Source organism: Lepidochelys kempii, chromosome 4 (assembly GCF_965140285.1).
Source record: "Lepidochelys kempii isolate rLepKem1 chromosome 4, rLepKem1.hap1, whole genome shotgun sequence".
Lineage (NCBI taxonomy): Eukaryota > Metazoa > Chordata > Testudines > Cheloniidae > Lepidochelys > Lepidochelys kempii.
This window is the reverse complement of record NC_136383.1, coordinates 116,292,773-116,314,258: the sequence shown is the minus strand read 5'-3', so window position 1 is coordinate 116,314,258 and position 21,486 is coordinate 116,292,773. Positions and strand designations below refer to the sequence as shown.

The window sequence follows — 21,486 nt, the reverse complement described above, 5'->3', positions numbered from 1 at the left end:
TGTATTTGGCACAGAAAGGAGCCTAGATATGGAATTTGCAGTTCACAAAGCTGAAGGGAGGCTTGGCACTGCCCAATCTATCTGTCGCATCATTGGAATTTATAATCAATTGGTTTCAGGCAAGGACAAATATTATTTGGCTTCAAGTAGAGCACGTTGACAGTTGGTGGGATTGCTTTGTGGGCTTTTTCCCACAGAAGATTTTTTTTTAAAAAAAAGGTGATGGATGGAAGTTGAAAAAATTGAGTTCTGCAAAACTTAGCAAACCTACGTGATAAGGAGGGAGGCTGAGCTGAGCTCCTCATTAGAATTTAAAGCAAGTTTGATAGGCAGGGGATAGTGTTCTGTTGCTCATTTAATTGACTGTAAACTCTCAAACAGTAGATGGAGAAGCAAGTGCTGGCTTTGAACAGGAGCTCTCTATTCACTTTGGGTAAAATGCAAAAGCCACACAACTAAATAAATGTTCTTCAACTTCGCTTTAATTTGATTATTTTGGGAATTTGAGGTAAAATCTAACTTGGAACAAATGTGGGACAGCTAAATTCATATGGACAAATCCTAGGTAAATTCACGAAATCAATGGGAATTGGTCTCAATCCTTTCCTGAGAAAGGTCTGAATAAAGGACTACAAGATTTCGCCCACAGTCGAACTGTTGAAGTGTGTTGGAGACTTTGCCGGGACAGTGGCATGTGAACCCTATATGTTATTAGGTCCTGATTTTCAGAGGGGCTGTGCGCACACAATTCCATTTGAAACCAATGTGAGCTGCACAGTGCTCAGCCCTTCTGAAAATTGGGTACTTGGAGAATAATTGAGGAAGGGTTTGAACAAAAATCCAGTGTTAGGGATAGTACTTTCAGCCCAGGTTCCATTTTGACCCTTTTAACCTCCTTTTAGGGAATACTCAGTATTTAATATTAGAAATATTTCTTGTGAGTCATGGTAATAACAGCGAAAATCCAAAAGCCTAACCTGGTTGATTTAAGATCCTCCTTTATATCCCTATTGTTCAAAGGTATTTTGGGAACTCTTGAGTGACAAGAATAGCAGCAGTCTTTATAATGCAATTAGAGTTGTTAATAGGGAGAGACTTACCTGACTATACTTTATTGTGTCTAGCCCATGCACTCATGTGAATTAGAGAAGTCAGTGGAGTTAGACTGGTGTCATAATCTTGCAAATCTATCCTGAATCCAAAAGATGTCCTGTATGTGTAAGACTGGGAAAGTTTGGTCTGTGGAGTTGCTATATTTCTCTTTTCATCCAAAATCCTGGTAATTCTTTTGATTTATTATGAATATTGTAGAAGTGAGTGAAAGTCTTTACACAGGTTTTGCTAACTATCATTTGTAGTGTGTATAAAATTATTGTGCATGTGTGATATATATATATATAACATTGAAGGAGACTTTTTACATTTTCAGACTATAATGTATAAATATAAAACATGTCTAATTTGAAAATTCTGTACAATACCCTTCTTTTTCCTTGCATTAATCCCATCCTACACTACAAGTCCTCTCCTTCCAAAGTGCTCTTTTCAGTGCCATATCCTCTATCACACCACATGCTAACATGTTTTCCTTTATGACGTACCACCACTTCTTCTTGGGTTGGCATCTCTGTCTTTCAGTCTTGAGCCATTGGACTCTTCCTCACTAGTTGTCAGGACTGTGCTTTACATGAGGACTGTGCTTTACGTGACCAAACCACGTGAGCCTGCACTCCCTAATTTTTTCGTTTATGCACATTACTTTGAGCATCTTCTGTCTAACACTAACTCTATATATGTATGCATCTCCTTGGTTTTTTCCCCCGCCTCCCTTCCCAGTCTCCCCTCACACTCCCATTTGTTTATTCACCTCTTGCGTATTATCTATATGCTAGACTGTGAGCTTTCGGAGGCATGGACTGTCTTTGTATTATTTGCTTGCATAGTGTCCAATACAGTGGGATCCTGAGCCTTGTTAGGGGCTGTTAAGCATTACAGCAACAGAAATAAATAATAACTATGTGCCTTTGTACAAACACACACACTCAGTCTCTCTCTCTCTCTACTGTTAAGTATTCAAGGTAACAGGTATTAAACACTCTTATTACAGAGCTGGTCATTTGTCTGAAAATCATTTGGGACCACTTCTAGATCAAGCTCAGGCAGAAGTTCATTCTGTTAAACAGAAGTTGGATCATAATTTAAAACAGGAAAAGCAAAGGCTTCACCAGAAACTCGTTACTAAGAGAAGACGAGAAATGTTGCAAAAGGTAATTATGTACAGTGTAACGGTTTACCCTGGGATTATGCTGAAAAAAGCCCTGATTGAATTGAAAGATAAGGTCTAATTCTTTTATGACGATGAAGATAACAAACATCCATGCTAGGATAGTAGAGGAAAATCAGTCTTCAGAATTTTTAGTGGCATTACCACAATATACAGTAGAACCTCAGAGTTATGAATACCAGAGTTACGAACTGACTGGTTAACCACGCACCTTATTTGGAACTAGAAATACACAATCAGGCAGCAGCAGAGACAAAAAAACAAAAAGAGCAAATACTGTACAGTACTGCGTTAAACGTAAACTACTAAAAAAAAATAAAGGGAAAGTTTAAAAAAAAGATTTGGCAAGGAAACTGTTTCTGTGCTGGTTTAATTTAAATTAAGATGGTTAAAAGCAGTATTTTTCTTCTGCAGAGTAAAGTTTCAAAGCTGTATTAAGTCAATGTTCAGTTATAAAGTTTTGAAAGAACGATCATAGTGTTTTGTTCAGAGTTATGAACATTTCAGAATTACGAACAACCTCCATTCCCGAGGTATTTGTAGCTATGAGGTTCTACTGTATTGTCTTAACTGAGCAGTTATTCATAGCCTGACAACAGAAGACCAGATCATTCCCTACCATTGGGAAAACCTGCAGGTAAGTGATATACATGAAGAAAATGCTGAGTTTCCATTTGTGAAATCTGATATTTCATCAGGTCGGGATCATAGGGTTAGATTCTACCACAGTGGGACCAGGTGGCATGACCTTCCAAACCCACTGAGCTTCCAAACTCTTTGGAATAAAATGCCTTGGAGCTCTGGCAATCATGCAGAGGGCCAACACTTCCATTGTATTCTCTGTGCTTCCCACTGGTGTGGTCTTAAATGATAAATTGTGTTAAACCAAGGGTAGCTTTGGCTAGCTTTACAGTGAAAATATTGCATAGTGTAATATGAAATATCAATAAAACTTTTTTCTTTTCTTTCCTCTATTTCTTTGATCAGAGTTTGCATTTGGAATTTTACCAGTTCATTAGATTTCTGACCCTTTCAGACATTTGAAAATGTGTCAGGGCATGAGATAAATTGCACACTGCATTTTTGTTGGTGTTAGCATTCTGTCTAACTTCAACCTAAATTAATAGTGGCCTTTTGGGCACATATGAATGCAGTGCTGATAGTATGCAATGAAATTGTCATTTTGAGTATTACAAAAAACTGTTATGTATAATTTCACTTTGGTATGAAATATGTATATAGGGGATTGGAACTAAAAAGAGGTTTCTTCTATTTACCTTGTATCTTTTTTTTTTTAAATGAATCAGCAGAAAGAACAAAGAAAGGAGCAGATGTCGATAGGAGACACTTTCAAAACCACTAAAGAGGTTAGCCACTACTTGAACCACTGGCAAAAGCTCCTGACTGAACATGCTGTTGAATTTGAAGAGCTTATTGAAAAGCTTGATAATGATGCCGGTGAAGAAATAAAAGTGCTTAGATTTACTTTGACAGAGAAAGCTATTGAAGAACTTAAACGCATTCAGTATGGAGTAATCACTCAAGAACTTTTAAAACTGAGTGTGCCAAAGCCGTTCCTGCAACAAATTGTTGAGGAGCATAAAAAGGAAATTGCTATTCAAACTGAACAGCTTGAAAAAGAAGAACATGACAATAATATGGCCACTGGGGAATGGCTTGAGAATACCAGGCAAAAACTGAGCCAAGAGCTGGAACAGAGCATTGCAGAACAAAAAAAACTAAGGAGTTGGGAACAGTTAGTATTCATGTAAGTGTCTGTCCATTTTCTTTTCTTGGTTATGCCTCTAGTAAGTATGAGTTTAACAAACATGCGGGCTTAATTTTTAACTATCAATTCTTTGCTATAAACTTTGGACCTGAGTTTCACAGGTTCACAGTACCCACCACTTGTACTGCAGTCAATATGTGCTGTCTTTGCCCTGTGCTAGTGAAAATTAGACCCTTTGGTTTGTTTGGGGATTTTTAATGAAAATTCCAAGAAGCTGAAATTATTAAAGTTATAAGGGTGATTTAGAATTTTTAGGCTTTAATTCAGTGTATGCCATGCTTTATTTGCAAAACTCTCAGTATTCAGAGATTCACAGATCCCAAGACCAGAAATGAGGATTATGAACATCTGCTCTGATCGCCTGTATAACACAGGCCATAGAACTTCCCCAAAAATAATTCCTAGAGCATATCATTTAGAAGAACATCCAAACTTGATTTAAAAATTGTCATGATGGAGAATCCACCGTGACCCTTGGTAAATTGTTCCAGTGGTTAATTACACTCACCGTTAAACATTTATGCTTTATTTTCAGTCTGAATTTGGCTAGCTTCAAATTCCAGCTGCTGGATTGTGTTATACCTTTCTTTGCTAGACTAAAGAGCCTATTATTAAATATTTGTTTCCCAGGTAGATACTTATAGACTGTGATCAAATCACCCCTTAACTTTCTCTTTGTTAAGCTAAATACAGTGATCGTCTCCAAGAGCTCAAACTAAGGCATGTTTTCTAATCCTTTAATAATTCTTGTGGCTTTTCTCTGAAACCTCTCCAAATTATGAACATCCTTCTGGAATTGTGGGCAGCAGAACTGGACATAGTATTCCAGCAGTGGTCACACCAGTGCCACATATGGAAGTAAAATAACCTCTACTGGAGATTACTCTGTTTGTGCATCACAGGATCACATTAACATCACAGGGGGAGCACATGTTCATCTGATTATGCACCACGACCCACAAATCTTTTTCAGAGTCGCTGCTTCTCAGAAAAGAGTCCCCCATACTGCAAGTGTGGTCTACATTCTTTGTTCCTAGATGCATACATTTATATTTAGCCATATTAAAACACACTTTGTTCACTTGTGCCCAATTTACCAAATGGTCCAGATTGATCTGAATCAGTGACCTGTGCTCTTCCTTATTGACTTCTCCTCCAATTTTTGTGTCATCTTCAAACTTTGAGTGATGATTTTATGTTTTCTTCCAAGTCACAGATAAAAATGTGGAATAGCGTTGGGGCAAGAACTCATCCTTGTGGGACCCCACTGGAAACACACCCGCTTGATAATGATTCCCCGTTTACAGTTATATTTTGAGACCTTATCAGGTAGACAGTTTGTAATTCATTTAATGTATGCCATCATGTTAATTTGATATCATTCTAATTTTTTTAATCAAAAAGTTGTGCAATAACAAGTCTAACCCCTTACAGAAATCTAAGTATGTTACGTCAACACTATTACCTGTATCAACCAAACTTGTAATGTCATCAAAAAAAAGGTATCAGGTTAGTTTGACAGGATCTGTTTTTCATAAACCCATGTTGAGTTGCATTAATTTACATTACTCTCCTGTAGTTCTTTATTAATTGAGTCCTGTATCAGCCACTGCATTATCTTGCTCAAGATCTCTGATAGACCTGTAGTGACCTGGGTCATCCCATTTGCCCTTTTTAAAAATCGGCACAACATTATCTTTCTTCCAGTCTTCTGGAACATCCACAGTGCTCCAAGACTTACTAAAAATCAACATTAAAGGTCCAGCAAGCTCCTACCCCAGCTCTTTTAATACTCTTGGGCGCAAATTAATCTGGACCTGCTGATTTTAAAATGTCTAACTTTAGTAGCTTCTGTTTAACATCGTCCAGAGACACTAGTGGGATGGAAAGAGTGTTATCACAATATGATGAGACTATATCATCTGTTTTTCCCCAAATACAACATAGAAATATTTATTGGCAAGTAAGAGAAGTGCAGAGGAGGCGATTGCGGCCCTACCCGCCTCCATCCCGCAGGAGGACTTCAGGGCCCACCAAGAACTCTTAAAGAGGGTGGCAGCAAGCCTCCACCTCCAGGCAGAGGAGATGGAGGAGCCCTGGGTCTCCCTGTTTAACGTTTTGTCCCCATCGGTGCCAGGTAGGGTGGCCTTGCCTCTCCATGAAGGGGTGGCTAAGATTTCAAGTGCCCTGTGGCAAACACCGGCCTCATTGGCTCCCATCTCTAAAAAGGCAGAACGCAAGTACTTTGTACCCGCTAAGAGGCATGAATACTTGTCGGTCAACCACAGGAAACAGCAGGGTCAGCCAGCCCTGACTCCAAAGAACAAAAACTCTCGGAGACTGGACTCTTTCAAAAGGAAAGTATATTCATCTTTGAGCTTCCAGTTACGAGTGGCAAACCATCAGGCTCTCCTGAGCTGGTACAAATTCAATCTGTGGGGCTCCCTGCCCAAGTTTGAGGACTCCCTCCAGGAGCGCGATAGGAAGGAGTTCAAGGCACTAGTGGAGGAAGGGGCAGCGGCCGCTAGGGTGTCCCTGCAGGCAGCTTTGGATGCTGAGGACACAGCCACACGATCAATGGCCTCTGCAGTGTCCATGGCTCCTGCTCTCTGGGCTGTCCAGCGAGGCACAGTCTTCCATGCAGGATCTCCCGTTTGATGGGAAAGCTCTGTTTGCGGAGGAAACAGATACAAGGCTGCATGGCATGAAAGACTCCTGCATGACCCTCCAGACTCTGGGCCTCTGTGCCCCCTCTCCAGCAAAACCTAAGTTCAAGCCTGTCAAAGTCAGATTCAGGACTCACATAATTTGTCAGATCACTCTGTTTATTAGGAAAGCGCTTTGCCAATGCACCCAGATATGTGAGCCCCTCTCTGAGGCTCAAGCTAACTTATTTATACAGCTAAGCCAAAGCCAATTTAACATAAGAGACAAAAGGAAGCAGAAACTGACAAATATACATACATATCTTATTTGCATACTAACATTTACCAATCTCCTAGCTCAGTAGGAGCTCTAACTTAATTAGTTTGAGCACCCATTGTCTCACACTCCTTAATGTTTCTCTTCCTGACAACTATATTTCAAGAAATCTTTCAAGCAGCATTTCTCTAATGAATTATAATTTCAATATAATTCATTCTACTTTCACAAGCTGCAGCAGACTCCCACCCAGGCCACCCTGCCGAAGTACGAGGCTGCCCATAAGAAGCAGCGGGACTATAAGAGGCAGTCTCAGCCTGCCCCCCAGCCTGGGTCATCCAAGGGCAAGCAGGTGGGGAAAAGGCATTTGTGACGGGACGCTCGGGGGCACCCCACCAGTCCTCATCAGGGAGCCACCCCCAATAAAGCTTCCCTTCTCCAACCAGTTGTGTGCTTTCCTCCCGGAATGGTCGTGGCTAACCTCGGACCGATGAGTCCTCAACACCATCTCCCGGGGTTACACCCTCCAGTTTACTTCATCCCCAACCAATACCCCTCACCCCCATCCCCCTTGGGGGACCCCTCGCACGAAGCTCTGCTCGAGCAGGATGTGGGGCAGCTCCTACGTCTAGGAGCGATAGAGGCAGTGCCCGAGGAGTTCATGGGCAAGGGGTATTAATCCCGCTATTTCCTTATCCCAAAGGCCAAAGGGGGGCTCAGGCCCATCCTGGACCTCCAAGGTCTGAACGAGTACATGGTGAAGCTCAAGTTCCGCATGGTCTCCCTGGCCTCCATCATCCCCTCCCTGCATTCCTGGGACTGGTACACTGCCCTTGATCTACAGGATGCGTCCTTCCACATCCACATATTCGAGGGGTACAGGTGCTTCTTCCATTTCGTAGTGGGACAGAATCATTGCCAATTCATGGTCCTCCCATTTGGTCTGTCCACTGCCCCCAGGGTGTTTACAAAATGTATGTCAGTGTTAGCGGCCTACCTCAGATGGCGGTGGGTCCAGATATTTCCCTATCTGGACGATTGGCTTGTCAAGGGCACCTCCCGGTCACAGGAGAGGGATCACATGGCTCTTCTCCTGTCCACGTGCACCACAGTGGGCCTGTTGGTAAACAACACCAAGTCCACGTTAGTCCCAGTCCAATGCATAGAGTTTATCTGAGCGCTCCTGGACATAGTGTTGGCCAGGGCCTCTCTCCCGCCAGACAGATTCGAGACCCTCATCGACTCTGTCACAAGGTTCCCGGTGACAACAGCCAGGGTTTGCCTACAACCCTTGGGTCACATGTCAGCGTGCACATATGTGGTCCATTACGCCAGACTCAGGATGAGGCCCCTCCAGCTCTGGTTGGCCTTGAAGTTCTCCCAGGCCACAGACAGGATGGACACGGTCCTCACCATGCCGGACTCTGTGATCACCTCCCTACGGTGGTGGCCCACCCCAAACAACATTCTCCAAGGGGTCCTGTCAAGGGACAGGGCCCCGTCGTTGGAGCTGGTGTCCAATGCGTTAGACCTGGGTTGGCAGGCCCATGTGGGGAACTTTCAGACTCAAGGCCTGTGATCAGCTCAAGACCTGACCTTACAAATAAACGTCAAGGAGCTCACACCTGGAGGGCAAGGTAGTCAGGGTCCTCACAGACAACATGGCCTCAATGTTCTATACCAACAGGCAAGGTGGGGCTCGATCCTCTGCCGTGAAGCCCTCAGGCTGTGGGACTTCTGTATAGCCCACAATATCCACATGAAGGCCTTCCATCTACCGGGTGCCCAGAACGAGAGGGTGGATCGCTTGACCAGGGACTTTTCCTCACAACATGAGTGGTCCCTCCACCCAGAAGTGGCCCACCAGCTCTTCCGAAGGTGGGGAACTCCCCAGGTGGACCTGTTCGTGACTCGTCAGAACCAGCGATGTCCCGGGTTCTGCTCCAGGGGAGACCCTGGGGAGGGGCGCTATCTCCAATGCCTTTCTCCTGTCCTGGTCAGGCCAGCTTCTCTATGCCTTTCCCCCATTCCCTCTAATCAGCAGGGTCCTGGAGAAGATAAAGACGGACAAGGCCCGGGTGCTCCTGATTGCCCCGGCGTGGCCCAGGCAGCATTGGTACGGGATCCTAATGGGGCTGGAGGTAGCTCCGCCATGGCCATTGCCGCTTCGCCCGGACCTGCTCTCTCAGGACCAGGGCCACCTCCTCCACCCCAACCTGGCAGCTCTTCACCTCACGGCTTAGCTGCTCAGTGGTTAGGTGGAGAGGAAAAGACATGCTCAGAGCAGGTTCAGTGTGTCCTCCTCAAAAGTAGACGGCCCTCCACTCGCCATGCTTATTTGTTGAAGTGGTCCCAGTTTTTTGTCGAAGTGGTCCCAGCTTATCCTTGATTACCTCCTCCACCTGAGGGCCCAGGGCCTGGCACCCTCGTCAGTCAAGGTGCACCTGGCAGCCATATCGGTCTTCCATCTGGCAGTGCAAGGGCACATGGTATTTTCCCATGCTATGACTGGCCGGTTCCTTAAGGGTTTGGACCGTCTTTTTCCATATTTTAGACCCCCCCGGTCCCACAGTGGGACCTAAACCTGGTGTTGGCTCGTCTCACAGGGCCCCCATTTGAATCACGGGCCACGTGCTCCTGGTCTCACCTCTCATGGAAGGGTGGCCTTCCTGGTTGCAATCACATCAGCCAGCCGAGTCTCGGAGCTCAGGGCCCTGACCTCCGAGCTGCTGTACATGGTCTTTCATAAAGACAAGGTCCAGCTCCGCCCACACCCCACGTTCCTCCCAAAGGTGGTCTTCGCCTACCACATGGGTCAGGACATTTTTTTACCGGTCCTCTGGCTGAAGCCTCACGCGTGCAGTGAGGAGCGCCGTCTCCACACGCTTGATGTGCGGCGGGCTCTGGCTTTCCACCTCGAGCGGACCAAGCCGTTTGGAAAGTTCTCGCAACTGTTCGTCGCCTTGGCTGAGCGCGAGGGGCCAGCCGATTTCCACTCAGCAGCTTCCCAATCAGATCACTTCATGCATCCATTCCTGTTATGAGCTGGTGGGTGTCCCTCCGGCTACCCATTGTGAGGGCACACTTGACTAGAACGCAAGCCTCGTCGGCTGCCTTCATGTCCCACGTCCCCATCCAGGACATTTGTAGGGCCTCCAAGTGGTCTTCGGTTCAAACGTTCACCTCGCACTATCCCCCAAATCGTCCCCCAAACCAGGGATGATGCCAGGTTTGGCAGGGCTGTCCTCCATCCTGGGAACTTGTGAACTCCTACCCACCTCCAACAGATATAGCTTGGAATCACCTATTGTGGAAAACACATGAGCAATCTCTCTCTCGAAGAAAAGACAGTTACCTTTTCCGTAACTGGTGTTCTTCGAGATGTGTTGCTCATGTCTATTCCACATCCCACCTTCCTTCCCCTTCGTCGGAGTTGTCTGGCAAGAAGGAACCGAGGATGGGGGGAGCGGGGAAAAACTTCTGGCACTGGTGCACGTGGCACGCACACCTGTTGTGGAATAGATATGAGCAACACATCTTGAAGAACACCAGTTACGGAAAAGGTAACTGTCTTTTTTATTAATAAACCCACCTTGAGAAAGGGGACATGGAACTGAACTTGAGGGTTTGGGCTTTATTTGGACTGCCCTGGCTAATAAATCTGCCCACTGTCGTACGGACATGTATTCATTAAAAAGAATGGACTGTAAAGCATTACTGTCAACTTAAACAACTTCAGGTGAGGGAGGAAGAATTTTCCTTTTCTCTAAAGAAAATCAGATACACATGAGACCTACTGGGCCAAATATGATGACCTGACATTGTCCCAATAAGTTTGCCAACTGCACATTATAGAGCTATAGAAAACAGATCTATAGGAGTCTGCCTGTTACTTACAGTGTTTGAAAATCCATTCATTTCTAACTTTTCAATGACTTTTGGTTTTTCAAAATTCAAAATAATTTTCCATAAACCATTTCAATGTATCTTTCAGATACTGTCTTCTTATCTCTAAATATACTGTAGAGAACAATCCTGCACCAGTAGTGAAATGGATTAAGTGACCTAGGTCTTTTCCATTTCTAACTTTTATGATTCTATGACGATGTATTCCAGTTGGCAGTGCTGCTGTTACACTTGTCAAATACCATCTTTATTCACACAGCAACAGTAAAAATCAGATCCTTAAAAGCTACTTATTTTTCCAGTACATTTTTCTACACAACAATAATACAACATTCCATCAAAAGCTCTTTAAAAAATGTCTGTCTTTACATTTTCTGACACTGTTAGTTTTGATATTTTGATCACCAGACACCAGCTCTAGTCTCTCACCAAGAATTATTTTGACCGATAGCTTTTTATTTTTGTTAATCATTCAAAATACTATGAAGTCGTTCTGTGCCAAAAATATTAACACTTTAAAATCCTTTCCTAACATAAAGAAAAGGAGTACTTGTGGCACCTTAGAGACTAACCAATTTATTAGAGCATAAGCTTTCGTGAGCTACAGCTCACTTCATCAGATGCATATCGTGGAAACTGCAGCAGACTTTATATATACACAGAGAATATGAAACAATACCTCCTCCCACCCCACTGTCCTTCTGGTAATAGCTTATCTAAAGTGATTATCAGGTGGGCCATTTCCAGCACAAATCCAGGTTTTCTCACCCTCCACCCCCCCACACAAATTCACTCTCCTGCTGGTGATAGCCCATCCAAAGTGACAACTCTTTACACAATGTGCATGACAATCAAGTTGGGCTATTTCCTGCACAAATCCAGGTTTTCTCATATCCCCCCCCACCCCCATACACACACAAACTCACTCTCCTGCTGGTAATAGCTCATCCAAACTGACCACTCTATTTAAGCCTAAATTAATAGTATCCAATTTGCAAATGAATTCCAATTCAGCAGTTTCTCGCTGGAGTCTGGATTTGAAGTTTTTTTGTTTTAAGATAGCGACCTTCATGTCTGTGATTGCGTGACCAGAGAGATTGAAGTGAACATAAAATTATGTTAAAAGAGTATTACAGTTACAAAGTCAAGCACTCGAAAGTTAGGAAATACTGAAATTAAGGATGCTTGTGCAATAGTTTGTGATCATGTAATTAAAGACTGTAAATAATGCATATATAAAAGGGGGTTGAATTATCTCCCTGCTCTGAATTCTGGCACTCAAGGCCACAGCATCAGCTGGCTGCTGAGAGAAGCAATTGTATGAACAGCTCTGGTCCAGCCCCTGCAGCCCCAGGACGAAGCATAGAATCATAGAATATCAGGGTTGGAAGGGACCTCAGGAGGTCATCTTGTCCAACCCCCTGCTCAAAGCAGGACCAATCCCCAATTAAATCATGATCAGTTGCTCGGTGGGGTTGATACATATAGTCTAGTCAGTACTCAGGAGCTATGAGGGGATGGAGCATGCTCGGTGTAGATGGAATCTTCAGACAATTTAGCTGCCAAACTCTAATAAGGGCATGTCTACACTTGCAGAGGTAGCGCACTGGGAGTTAAACCAGCCTTCGGAGACCGCAGCAAGGAAAACGCTGCCGTGTGTTTACACTGTCAGCTGCAAGCACACTGGCGTGGCCACATTAGCAGCTCTTGCAATGCCACAAAGACCAGTGCATTGTGGTAGCTATCCCAGTATGCAACTGGCTGCAACGTGCTTTTCAAATGGGGGTGGAGGGGGGTAGAGTGTGACAGGGAGTGTGTTGTGTTTATGTGGGGGGAGAGAGTAGGTTTTTGGGGGGGCTGAGAGCATGTCAGCATGCTGTCTTGTAAGTTCAGACAGCAGCAGACCTCCCCGCCACCCCCCCACACCCACTCACAACAGCAGCATTCCACACTAATGGCTTGCTTTGTCCCGGAGCAGGTAAGCATGCCAGTTGTCAGAAACGGAGCTATGAAAGGGCATATCTGCATTCCTGTAGTCGATTTCAAAACAATGAGAAGAGTGGCCACTTTATTTCAGGGGATTATGGGACGTTTCCAGAGGCCAATCACAGCGCAGTAATGCACCACCTCGTTCACACTGATGCCCAGGCGTTTCAGGTGGGGCGCAGCAAGCTTTATGCTTCTCATGGAGGTGGATTACCAGGAGCGCTCCAGCTGCGGAGTCCAGGCACTCTATGTGCCTTGCCAGTGTGGACCCATCAGGAGTTAGGGCACCCAGGGCTGCTTTAATGCACTCTAACTTGCAAGTGTAGCCAAGCCCTAAGTCTCCACTGAACACGTGCAAACAGATTTTTAGAGGTTCATAATTCAGCCAAAATTGGGCACATTTTCACAGGGACAGCAAAAAGCACATTCTTGACACAAGGACACTTCTCTGCCGAATTTCAAGTCCATGCTCCAAAGCAGTGGCTCTCAACCTTTCCAGACTACTGTACTCCCTTCAGGAGTCTGATCTGTCCCAATTTTTACCTCACTTCAAAACTATCTGCTTACAAAATCAGACATAAGAACACAGAAATCGCACAGTACATTATTACTGAAAAGTTCCTTACTTCCTCATTTTTACCATATAATTATAAATCAATTGGAATATAAATATTTACTTACATTTCAGAGTATTATATACATCATAAATAAGTCACTGTCTGTATGAAATTTTAGTTTGTACTTTAGTTTTTATGTAGCCTGTTGTAAAACTAGGCAAATATCTACATGAGTTGATGTAGCCCCTGGAAGACCTCTGTGTCCACCCAGAGGTACGTGTACCTCTGGTTGAAGAACCACAGCTCCAAAGCATGGGGGGAGGGGGGGAGCACGTAAGCTTCTCAATAAAATGGTTATGCAATTTTTTTTTTAACATAGACAAAAAATATTTTTCTCTAGCATCATTCTTGGAAAGGAGGAAGCCACTTTTGCTGAAGTTTTCCAAACAAATTCAGCCTTGGGCAGAATTCCAGCATGAAAAATTTCAGCCCCAAAATAGATAGAGTTTGGCAAAGTTATACAACCCTGTTTTCAGATGCTTCTAATAGGATGCATCAAGCAACCTCAGCTATAGGTATCACTATGTGAGCCACCTAAAATATCTTTGATTTCTCTTGAAAATACAGCAGAAAATAGGTAATTCCCACAAAGTATATTTCACGCTTCAAAGCTACTCGACAGATTATCACTACTTAAAGGTCATGCTAACTTGGCCAAGGCTATGAATGCTACATTAGGTTCTATTATAACCTGCAATCAAAAAAAAATCCCCAGTAAGGAAATTAAATTTAAAATATCCATATATTTAACCCATTATTAGTTCTTTATCTGCTCAAAAGCTATGAGCTTGTCACATATACATTTCTTTTCTAGCCATCTCTCATCCTATTTCTATCATCAGAGGGGTACAGTGCAGCCAAGACCAGCCCCTTTACCTTGCCCCCACACTCCTGGTATATTTGCAGGAGTGGTGAATTGGTTGTCATACAAATACATACAAATGTACAGCTGCAGGGCTGTAAACTCTCCACATCTCCTACTGCTCTCTCCTCTCTTCATTACCGCTTTCAGTATTCTTCTGAGGTGACACAAAACAAGCCCTACACTCACTGGCTAGTAAAAATCTGACAAGAGTACACCCCAATGAGGTATGGCTGCAGGTATATTATTCTCACAGTAACTTTCACTGGCCTCTTGTGCATTACCACAAGATCTTTCACTGTGTGAATGCTTTCAAGATTCTTTGTAATACACACATGCAAGAGGGTTGCATTAAGGTCACTCCATGAAATTTATCTCTAAAGTGCACAGATTTCGTGTGACTAAATCTCAGGGTAACACTGTAGTATTTCCCCTTTGCTAAGCAGATTTTGGGGCCTTCCAGGTCAGTTTCCCACTTGAAGCAGAAATTGGTGAGCCAAACTCAGGGTTTTTTTCTTAGTGTAATTTGAATATTTACGAACTATACACAAGTCCTGTTTCCTCCAATGGAAGTGGCCACAAACTACATGTTTGCAAAAAGAAAAGGAGTACTTGTGGCACCTTAGAGACTAACCAATTTATTAGAGCATAAGCTTTCGTGAGCTACAGCTCACTTCATCAGATGCATATCGTGGAAACTGCAGCAGACTTTATATATACAGAGAGAATATGAACCAATACCTCCTCCCACCCCACTGTCCTGCTGGTAATAGCTTATCTAAAGTGATCATCAGGTGGGCCATTTCCAGCACAAATCCAGGTTTTCTCACCCTCCACCCCCCCACACAAATTCACTCTCCGGCTGGTGATAGCCCATCCAAAGTGACAACTCTTTACACAATGTGCATGACAATCAAGTTGGGCTATTTCCTGCACAAATCCAGGTTTTCTCACATCCCCCCCACCCCCATACACACACAAACTCACTCTCCTGCTGGTAATAGCTCATCCAAACTGACCACTCTTCAAGTTTAAATCCAAGTTAAACCAGAACATCTGGGCGGGGGGGGGGTAGGAAAAAACAAGAGGAAACAGGCTACCTTGCATAATGACTTAGCCACTCCCAGTCTCTATTTAAGCCTAAATTAATAGTATCCAATTTGCAAATGAATTCCAATTCAGCAGTTTCTCGCTGGAGTCTGGATTTGAATTTTTTTTGTTTTAAAATAGCGACCTTCATGTCTGTGATTGCGTGACCAGAGAGATTGAAGTGTTCTCCGACTGGTTTATGAATGTTATAATTCTTGACATCTGATTTGTGTCCATTTATTCTTTTACGTAGAGACTGTCCAGTTTGACCAATGTACATGGCAGAGGGGCATTGCTGGCACATGATGGCATATATCACATTGGTGGATGTGCAGGTGAACGAGCCTCTGATAGTGTGGCTGATGTTATTAGGCCCTGTGATGGTGTCCCCTGAATAGATATGTGGGCACAATTGGCAACGGGCTTTGTTGCAAGGATAAGTTCCTGGGTTAGTGGTTCTGTTGTGTGGTATGTGGTTGTTGGTGAGTATTTGCTTCAGGTTGCGGGGCTATCTGTAGGCAAGGACTGGCCTGTCTCCCAAGATTTGTGAGAGTGTTGGGTCATCCTTTAGGATAGGTTGTAGATCCTTAATAATGCGTTGGAGGGGTTTTAGTTGGGGGCTGAAGGTGACGGCTAGTGGCGTTCTGTTATTTTCTTTGTTAGGCCTGTCCTGTAGTAGGTAACTTCTGGGAACTCTTCTGGCTCTATCAATCTGTTTCTTTACTTCTGCAGGTGGGTATTGTAGTTGTAAGAAAGCTTGACAGAGATCTTGTAGGTGTTTGTCTCTGTCTGAGGGGTTGGAGCAAATGCGGTTGTATCGCAGAGCTTGGCTGTAGACGATGGATCGTGTGGTGTGGTCAGGGTGAAAGCTGGAGGCATGCAGGTAGGAATAGCGGTCAGTAGGTTTCCGGTATAGGGTGGTGTTTATGTGACCATTGTTTATTAGCACTGTAGTGTCCAGGAAGTGGATCTCTTGTGTGGACTGGACCAGGCTGAGGTTGGTGGTGGGATGGAAATTGTTGAAACCATGGTGGAATTCCTCAAGGGCTTCTTTTCCATGGGTCCAGATGATGAAGATGTCATCAATATAGCGCAAGTAGAGTAGGGGCTTTAGGGGACGAGAGCTGAGGAAGCGTTGTTCTAAATCAGCCATAAAAATGTTGGCATACTGTGGGGCCATGCGGGTACCCATAGCAGTGCCGCTGATCTGAAGGTATACATTGTCCCCAAATGTGAAGTAGTTATGGGTAAGGACAAAGTCACAAAGTTCAGCCACCAGGTTAGCCGTGACATTATCGGGGATACTGTTCTTGATGGCTTGTAGTCCATCTTTGTGTGGAATGTTGGTGTAGAGGGCTTCTACATCCATAGTGGCCAGGATGGTGTTATCAGGAAGATCACCGATGGATTGAAGTTTCCTCAGGAAGTCAGTGGTGTCTCGAAGGTAGCTGGGAGTGCTGGTAGCGTAGGGCCTGAGGAGGGAGTCTACATAGCCAGACAATCCTGCTGTCAGGGTGCCAATGCCTGAGATGATGGGGCGCCCCGGATTTCCAGGTTTATGGATCTTGGGTAGTAGATAGAATATCCCAGGTCGGGGTTCCAGGGGTGTGTCTGTGCGGATTTGATCTTGTGCTTTTTCAGGAAGTTTCTTGAGCAAATGCTGTAGTTGCTTTTGGTAACTCTCAGTGGGATCAGAGGGTAATGGCTTGTAGAAACTCGTGTTGGAGAGCTGCCGAGCAGCCTCTTGTTCATATTCTGACCTATTCATGATGACAACAGCACCTCCTTTGTCAGCCTTTTTGATTATGATGTCAGAGTTGTTTCTGAGGCTGTGGATGGCATTGCGTTCCGCATGGCTGAGGTTATGGGGCAAGTGATGCTGCTTTTCCACAATTTCAGCCCGTGCACGTCGGCGGAAGCACTCTATGTAGAAGTCCAGTCTGCTGTTTCGACCTTCAGGAGGAGTCCACCTAGAATCCCTCTTTCTGTAGTGTTGGTAGGGAGACCTCTGTGGATTAGTATGCTGTTCAGAGGTATTTTGGAAATATTCCTTGAGTCGGAGACGTCGAAAATAGGATTCTAGGTCACCACAGAACTGTATCATGTTCGTGGGGGTGGAGGGGCAGAAGGAGAGGCCCCGAGATAGAACAGCTGCTTCTGCTGGGCTGAGAGTATAGTTGGATAGGTTAACAATATTGCTAGGTGGGTTGAGGGAACCATTGCTGTGGCCCCTTGTAGCATGTAGTAGTTTAGAAAGTTTAGTGTCCTTTTTCTTTTGTAGAGAAGCAAAGTGTGCGTTGTCACTTTGGATGGGCTATCACCAGCAGGAGAGTGAATTTGTGTGGGGGGGTGGAGGGTGAGAAAACCTGGATTTGTGCTGGAAATGGCCCACCTGATAATCACTTTAGATAAGCTATTACCAGCAGGACAGTGGGGTGGGAGGAGGTATTGTTTCATATTCTCTGTGTATATATAAAGTCTGCTGCAGTTTCCACGATATGCATCTGATGAAGTGAGCTGTAGCTCACGAAAGCTTATGCTCTAATAAATTGGTTAGTCCCTAAGGTGCCACAAGTACTCCTTTTCTTTTTGCGAATACAGACTAACACGGCTGTTACTCTGAAACCTGTTTCCTAACATAGGCATGGCATAAGAGATCTGCCGTAGTTTCTAATCCACTGTTTTTTCTGGCAGTGCTACCTTTCTATGTATAAATCTAAGGCAATATTGTGGAGCAGTAAGTGCTGCCTATTGGGAAATGATGCCTTCAGATAGGTGTCTTAGGTGGATGAAAACAGTGTAAATATGAATATTTTAATTTAGAGACTGACTACAATCATTTGATTCAGAGAAGAATTTCTAAAAGCGTCATAGGCATATTTTATGGAAATAATGACAACCTGTTGGCACTGTGATTAAAGTAAAATCATCCTTCTAAAACACTGGAGACAATATATTGTAATTTTAAAATTGAAACTCTTTGTTAGTGCATCAGTGTGCTGTTTTTAAAAACTGCTTGAATTAGTTATTGTTTAATCTTTAAACAAATAGGCTATTTCCTCCTTTTTAGGACTACTGGGGCAGGGGGAAGTTTATTGCTGCAAATTTTATATATATTTATAATTTTTATTAATTTTTTCATATATAACAAATATATCAAAATACAAGATTCAGCATAATACACAAAGTAAATAAAGAGGGTCAAGCTAAAGGGAGGGCAGGTGAAGCAAGCAATCTATCTTCAGGGTCTGCGTTAATCATAGACCTGTAAAAAGTCAGCACAAATTGCTTTGAATTTTTCAGGCATTCCCCTTCTGTGGAATGCCAGTAATTCACTAGCTGAAAGATCAGCCATATCATTGAGCCAGGCATTGATGTTTGGTGGAGATCAACTTTTCCACTTTTGCAGGATTAATTTTTTAGCGACCAAAGCTGCATGTTGGAAACACGGTGCCTTGTTATCAGGTAACCTTCAGGTATCAGAAATATATCCAAGAATTAAATTTAAGAGGGAGAGCTCCAACTTAGCATCTAATATCAAATTGTTCCTTTCACCCACAGTTGCTGCAAAATTAAAGTTAAATGTGTTTTTTCTGAACTGTTCCTGACCCAATGGCATGAAAGGTATTAAAACTGGCCTTGTGGTAGAGCAGCACATTGCCACTGCAGAAATCAGAATTTGGGCCTTGAGGTCCCTTCTGGGCTGGTTGAAGCTTGGAGTGATCTGGTGGCAGTCCACATTACTTGCGCATGGGGAGCACCTCAGTTTGTTTTCTATCAACCAACCTCTTTTCGCTCACCCAAGACTTAGTAGTCTGTTGTTTTACTCTAAAGGGGAGAGGTACCTAATATACCCTAACCAATCCAAGGTGGTGTTGCTGGTAAGATAGAATGATGAAAAGGGTAAAAGTAGTGGGGAGTTTCAGGACTCAGATGATTCCCTTCTGTTCCCCTGGGGAGAATCAGATTCTGATCTCATCTCCACCAGTATAAATCTGGAGTAACTCCATGACCCTGGTTATAGTCACACCCAGAGTTACTAAGATCAGAATCTGGCCCTCTGTGCCTCACTGAACTGTTCATAACAAAAGATAAGCCATGAAATAGTTTAACATGTCAGTGTCTCCATGACCCTGGTTATTATTCCCACCCAATAGCTTTGCTGAAAAAGGTAGGTACATAAAAAGGTAGTATATAGTTTATCAGATTGACATTTGCTTATTTTCTGTATATATATACACACACTGAAAAATAAGCAATACCAATCTGCCCTTTTAAAAATTAATTCTCCCAGCTTCTGAGCTGGTTCTGTTTGTAGAAATTTAGGGAGACAAGAAAGAGAATGTGTTAAAATACAGAATACTGGGTTATGACATACCATTACGGTAAATATTATATATCACAGATTAATAGTCAGTGGTTACATGAACTCTAGAACAGATAGTAAACAGACTAAATTTGAGAGGAATCTGTCCATTTTTGTAACAGATCCATATACATCCAACAGAGAGCTGGCAAATTTTCCTTTTATAGGGATTTGACAAATAATTAGCATTCTCATTTATTACTTATCTCTATGGTATTTTGAAAATGTTACTAAGAATTCTAATAATTTCTAGTATTCCTTCTATTTAAAAAGCTGATATAGGGATGTTGGGGATTGGTCCTGCTTTGAACAGGGGTTTGGACTAGATGACCTCCAGAGGTCCCTTCCATCCCTGATATTCTATGATTCTATGAATGTTTACAAATGTGTATCTAAGAAACTCTGGTTTTCTATAGTGATCTAAACTGAGAATTTACCAGTAAACATTCATCATATCTGGTCCTTATATGGGCCTGTAAGGGTAAGGAGGGCACAAAGGGCTTTACTTCTTTATACATCCTGTTCAGGAGATAAGCCTTTACTGAAGTTCATGCACACCCCTGACAGTGCACTCTGGGTTGCAAGCCCTCAAAGTAGCAAATGATGATGCAGAGAAGAACTGGTTGCAAAATTTTCACCAATGTTACCCATTGAAAAATGGATTTTAGAACTATATTAGAATCTTCCTGGGAAATGTTTTGTATCATTTGATTTTTTTTTTTCAAAACAAATCAAAAGGTCCTTCCCCTTCCCTCCCCATTTCCAGGTTTATTTACACGTTCCCCCCAATATCTCCCTATGGAAAAATGAGAGAGAGAGAGAGAATGCACACACACAAAAACCACCCTGAACATTTTTCATTTTGATTTATGTTGACAATATTTTAAAATTTTATGTAAAAAATTCATAACAATTAATTTCTTCCAAAATCTTTTTTTTTTTTTACCAGCTCTAACACCCTGCTGTCTGGAGAATCTGGCCACCTGGGAAGGGGAACACACTTTGCAGGTTCCTAGGATCTCTGAAGATAGTTTGGTTTTGGTTTTTTTTCTTCCCTGTGCCAGTTTGCATATGCCACAGAACAGCATGTGTTTGTTTTTGTTTTTTAACAGGAGACTTTTAAGTTTGCCCCTTTCGTTATCTGAAGAGGAATTGCTTAGAATGAGGCAAGAGATCCATTGCTGCTATTCTCAGATGGACAATAACTTAGCTTTGCCCAAGATTCGGAGAAGAGCTTTGCTTCAGGCGTATCAGTCGGCGTGGAGGGAAGCGGAGCTGCTGAAAGTGGATCAGAACTTAGCAGTATCCGACAAACAGGTGGGATCAGTATGGGAACGTTTTACATTTCCCAAATGTATGCTTTTACTCTCTGCCTCTTTTTCAGGAGTGGGTTTCCCCACATGTGCCATTTTTCATCTGTTTTGGAAGCAGAATGTAATTAGGGTCAGTTCCCAACTGTATGGCCTGATTTATTTGTCAGTTACTGTAGGTAAAAGCTGGATCCTGGCCTCTCCCTGAGTCCAACATGTTAGCACGGTGCCTCTTGTGATGACTGGTGTGCGTGTTGCCTTCCTGGTCCCTGTTCTGTTTTGTTTCCTGGTTCCTGCTACCTGGATTCAGTGCTCTTGTTCCTGTTTGTGTGCACACACAGAGCCTTAGCATTGT

At 43.3% G+C, this 21,486-nt stretch overlaps 1 protein-coding gene across 6 annotated transcripts in view; it reads left to right on the top strand.

Moving 5' to 3' along the window:
- The window catches only part of EVC2 (EvC ciliary complex subunit 2), a 165,676-nt gene that overhangs the window by 92,324 nt on the left and 51,866 nt on the right, over positions 1–21,486 (top strand). For 4 of the 6 annotated variants that reach the window (XM_073342529.2, XM_073342527.2, XM_073342533.2 and 1 more), the window contains 3 exons: positions 2,108–2,267; positions 3,592–4,052; positions 20,934–21,138. In XM_073342529.2, the coding sequence (XP_073198630.2) occupies positions 2,108–2,267; positions 3,592–4,052; positions 20,934–21,138 (826 nt within the window). The remainder of the gene's footprint in view (positions 1–2,107; positions 2,268–3,591; positions 4,053–20,933; positions 21,139–21,486) is intronic. The other 2 variants (XM_073342528.2, XM_073342532.2) reach the window with 1 other exon arrangement.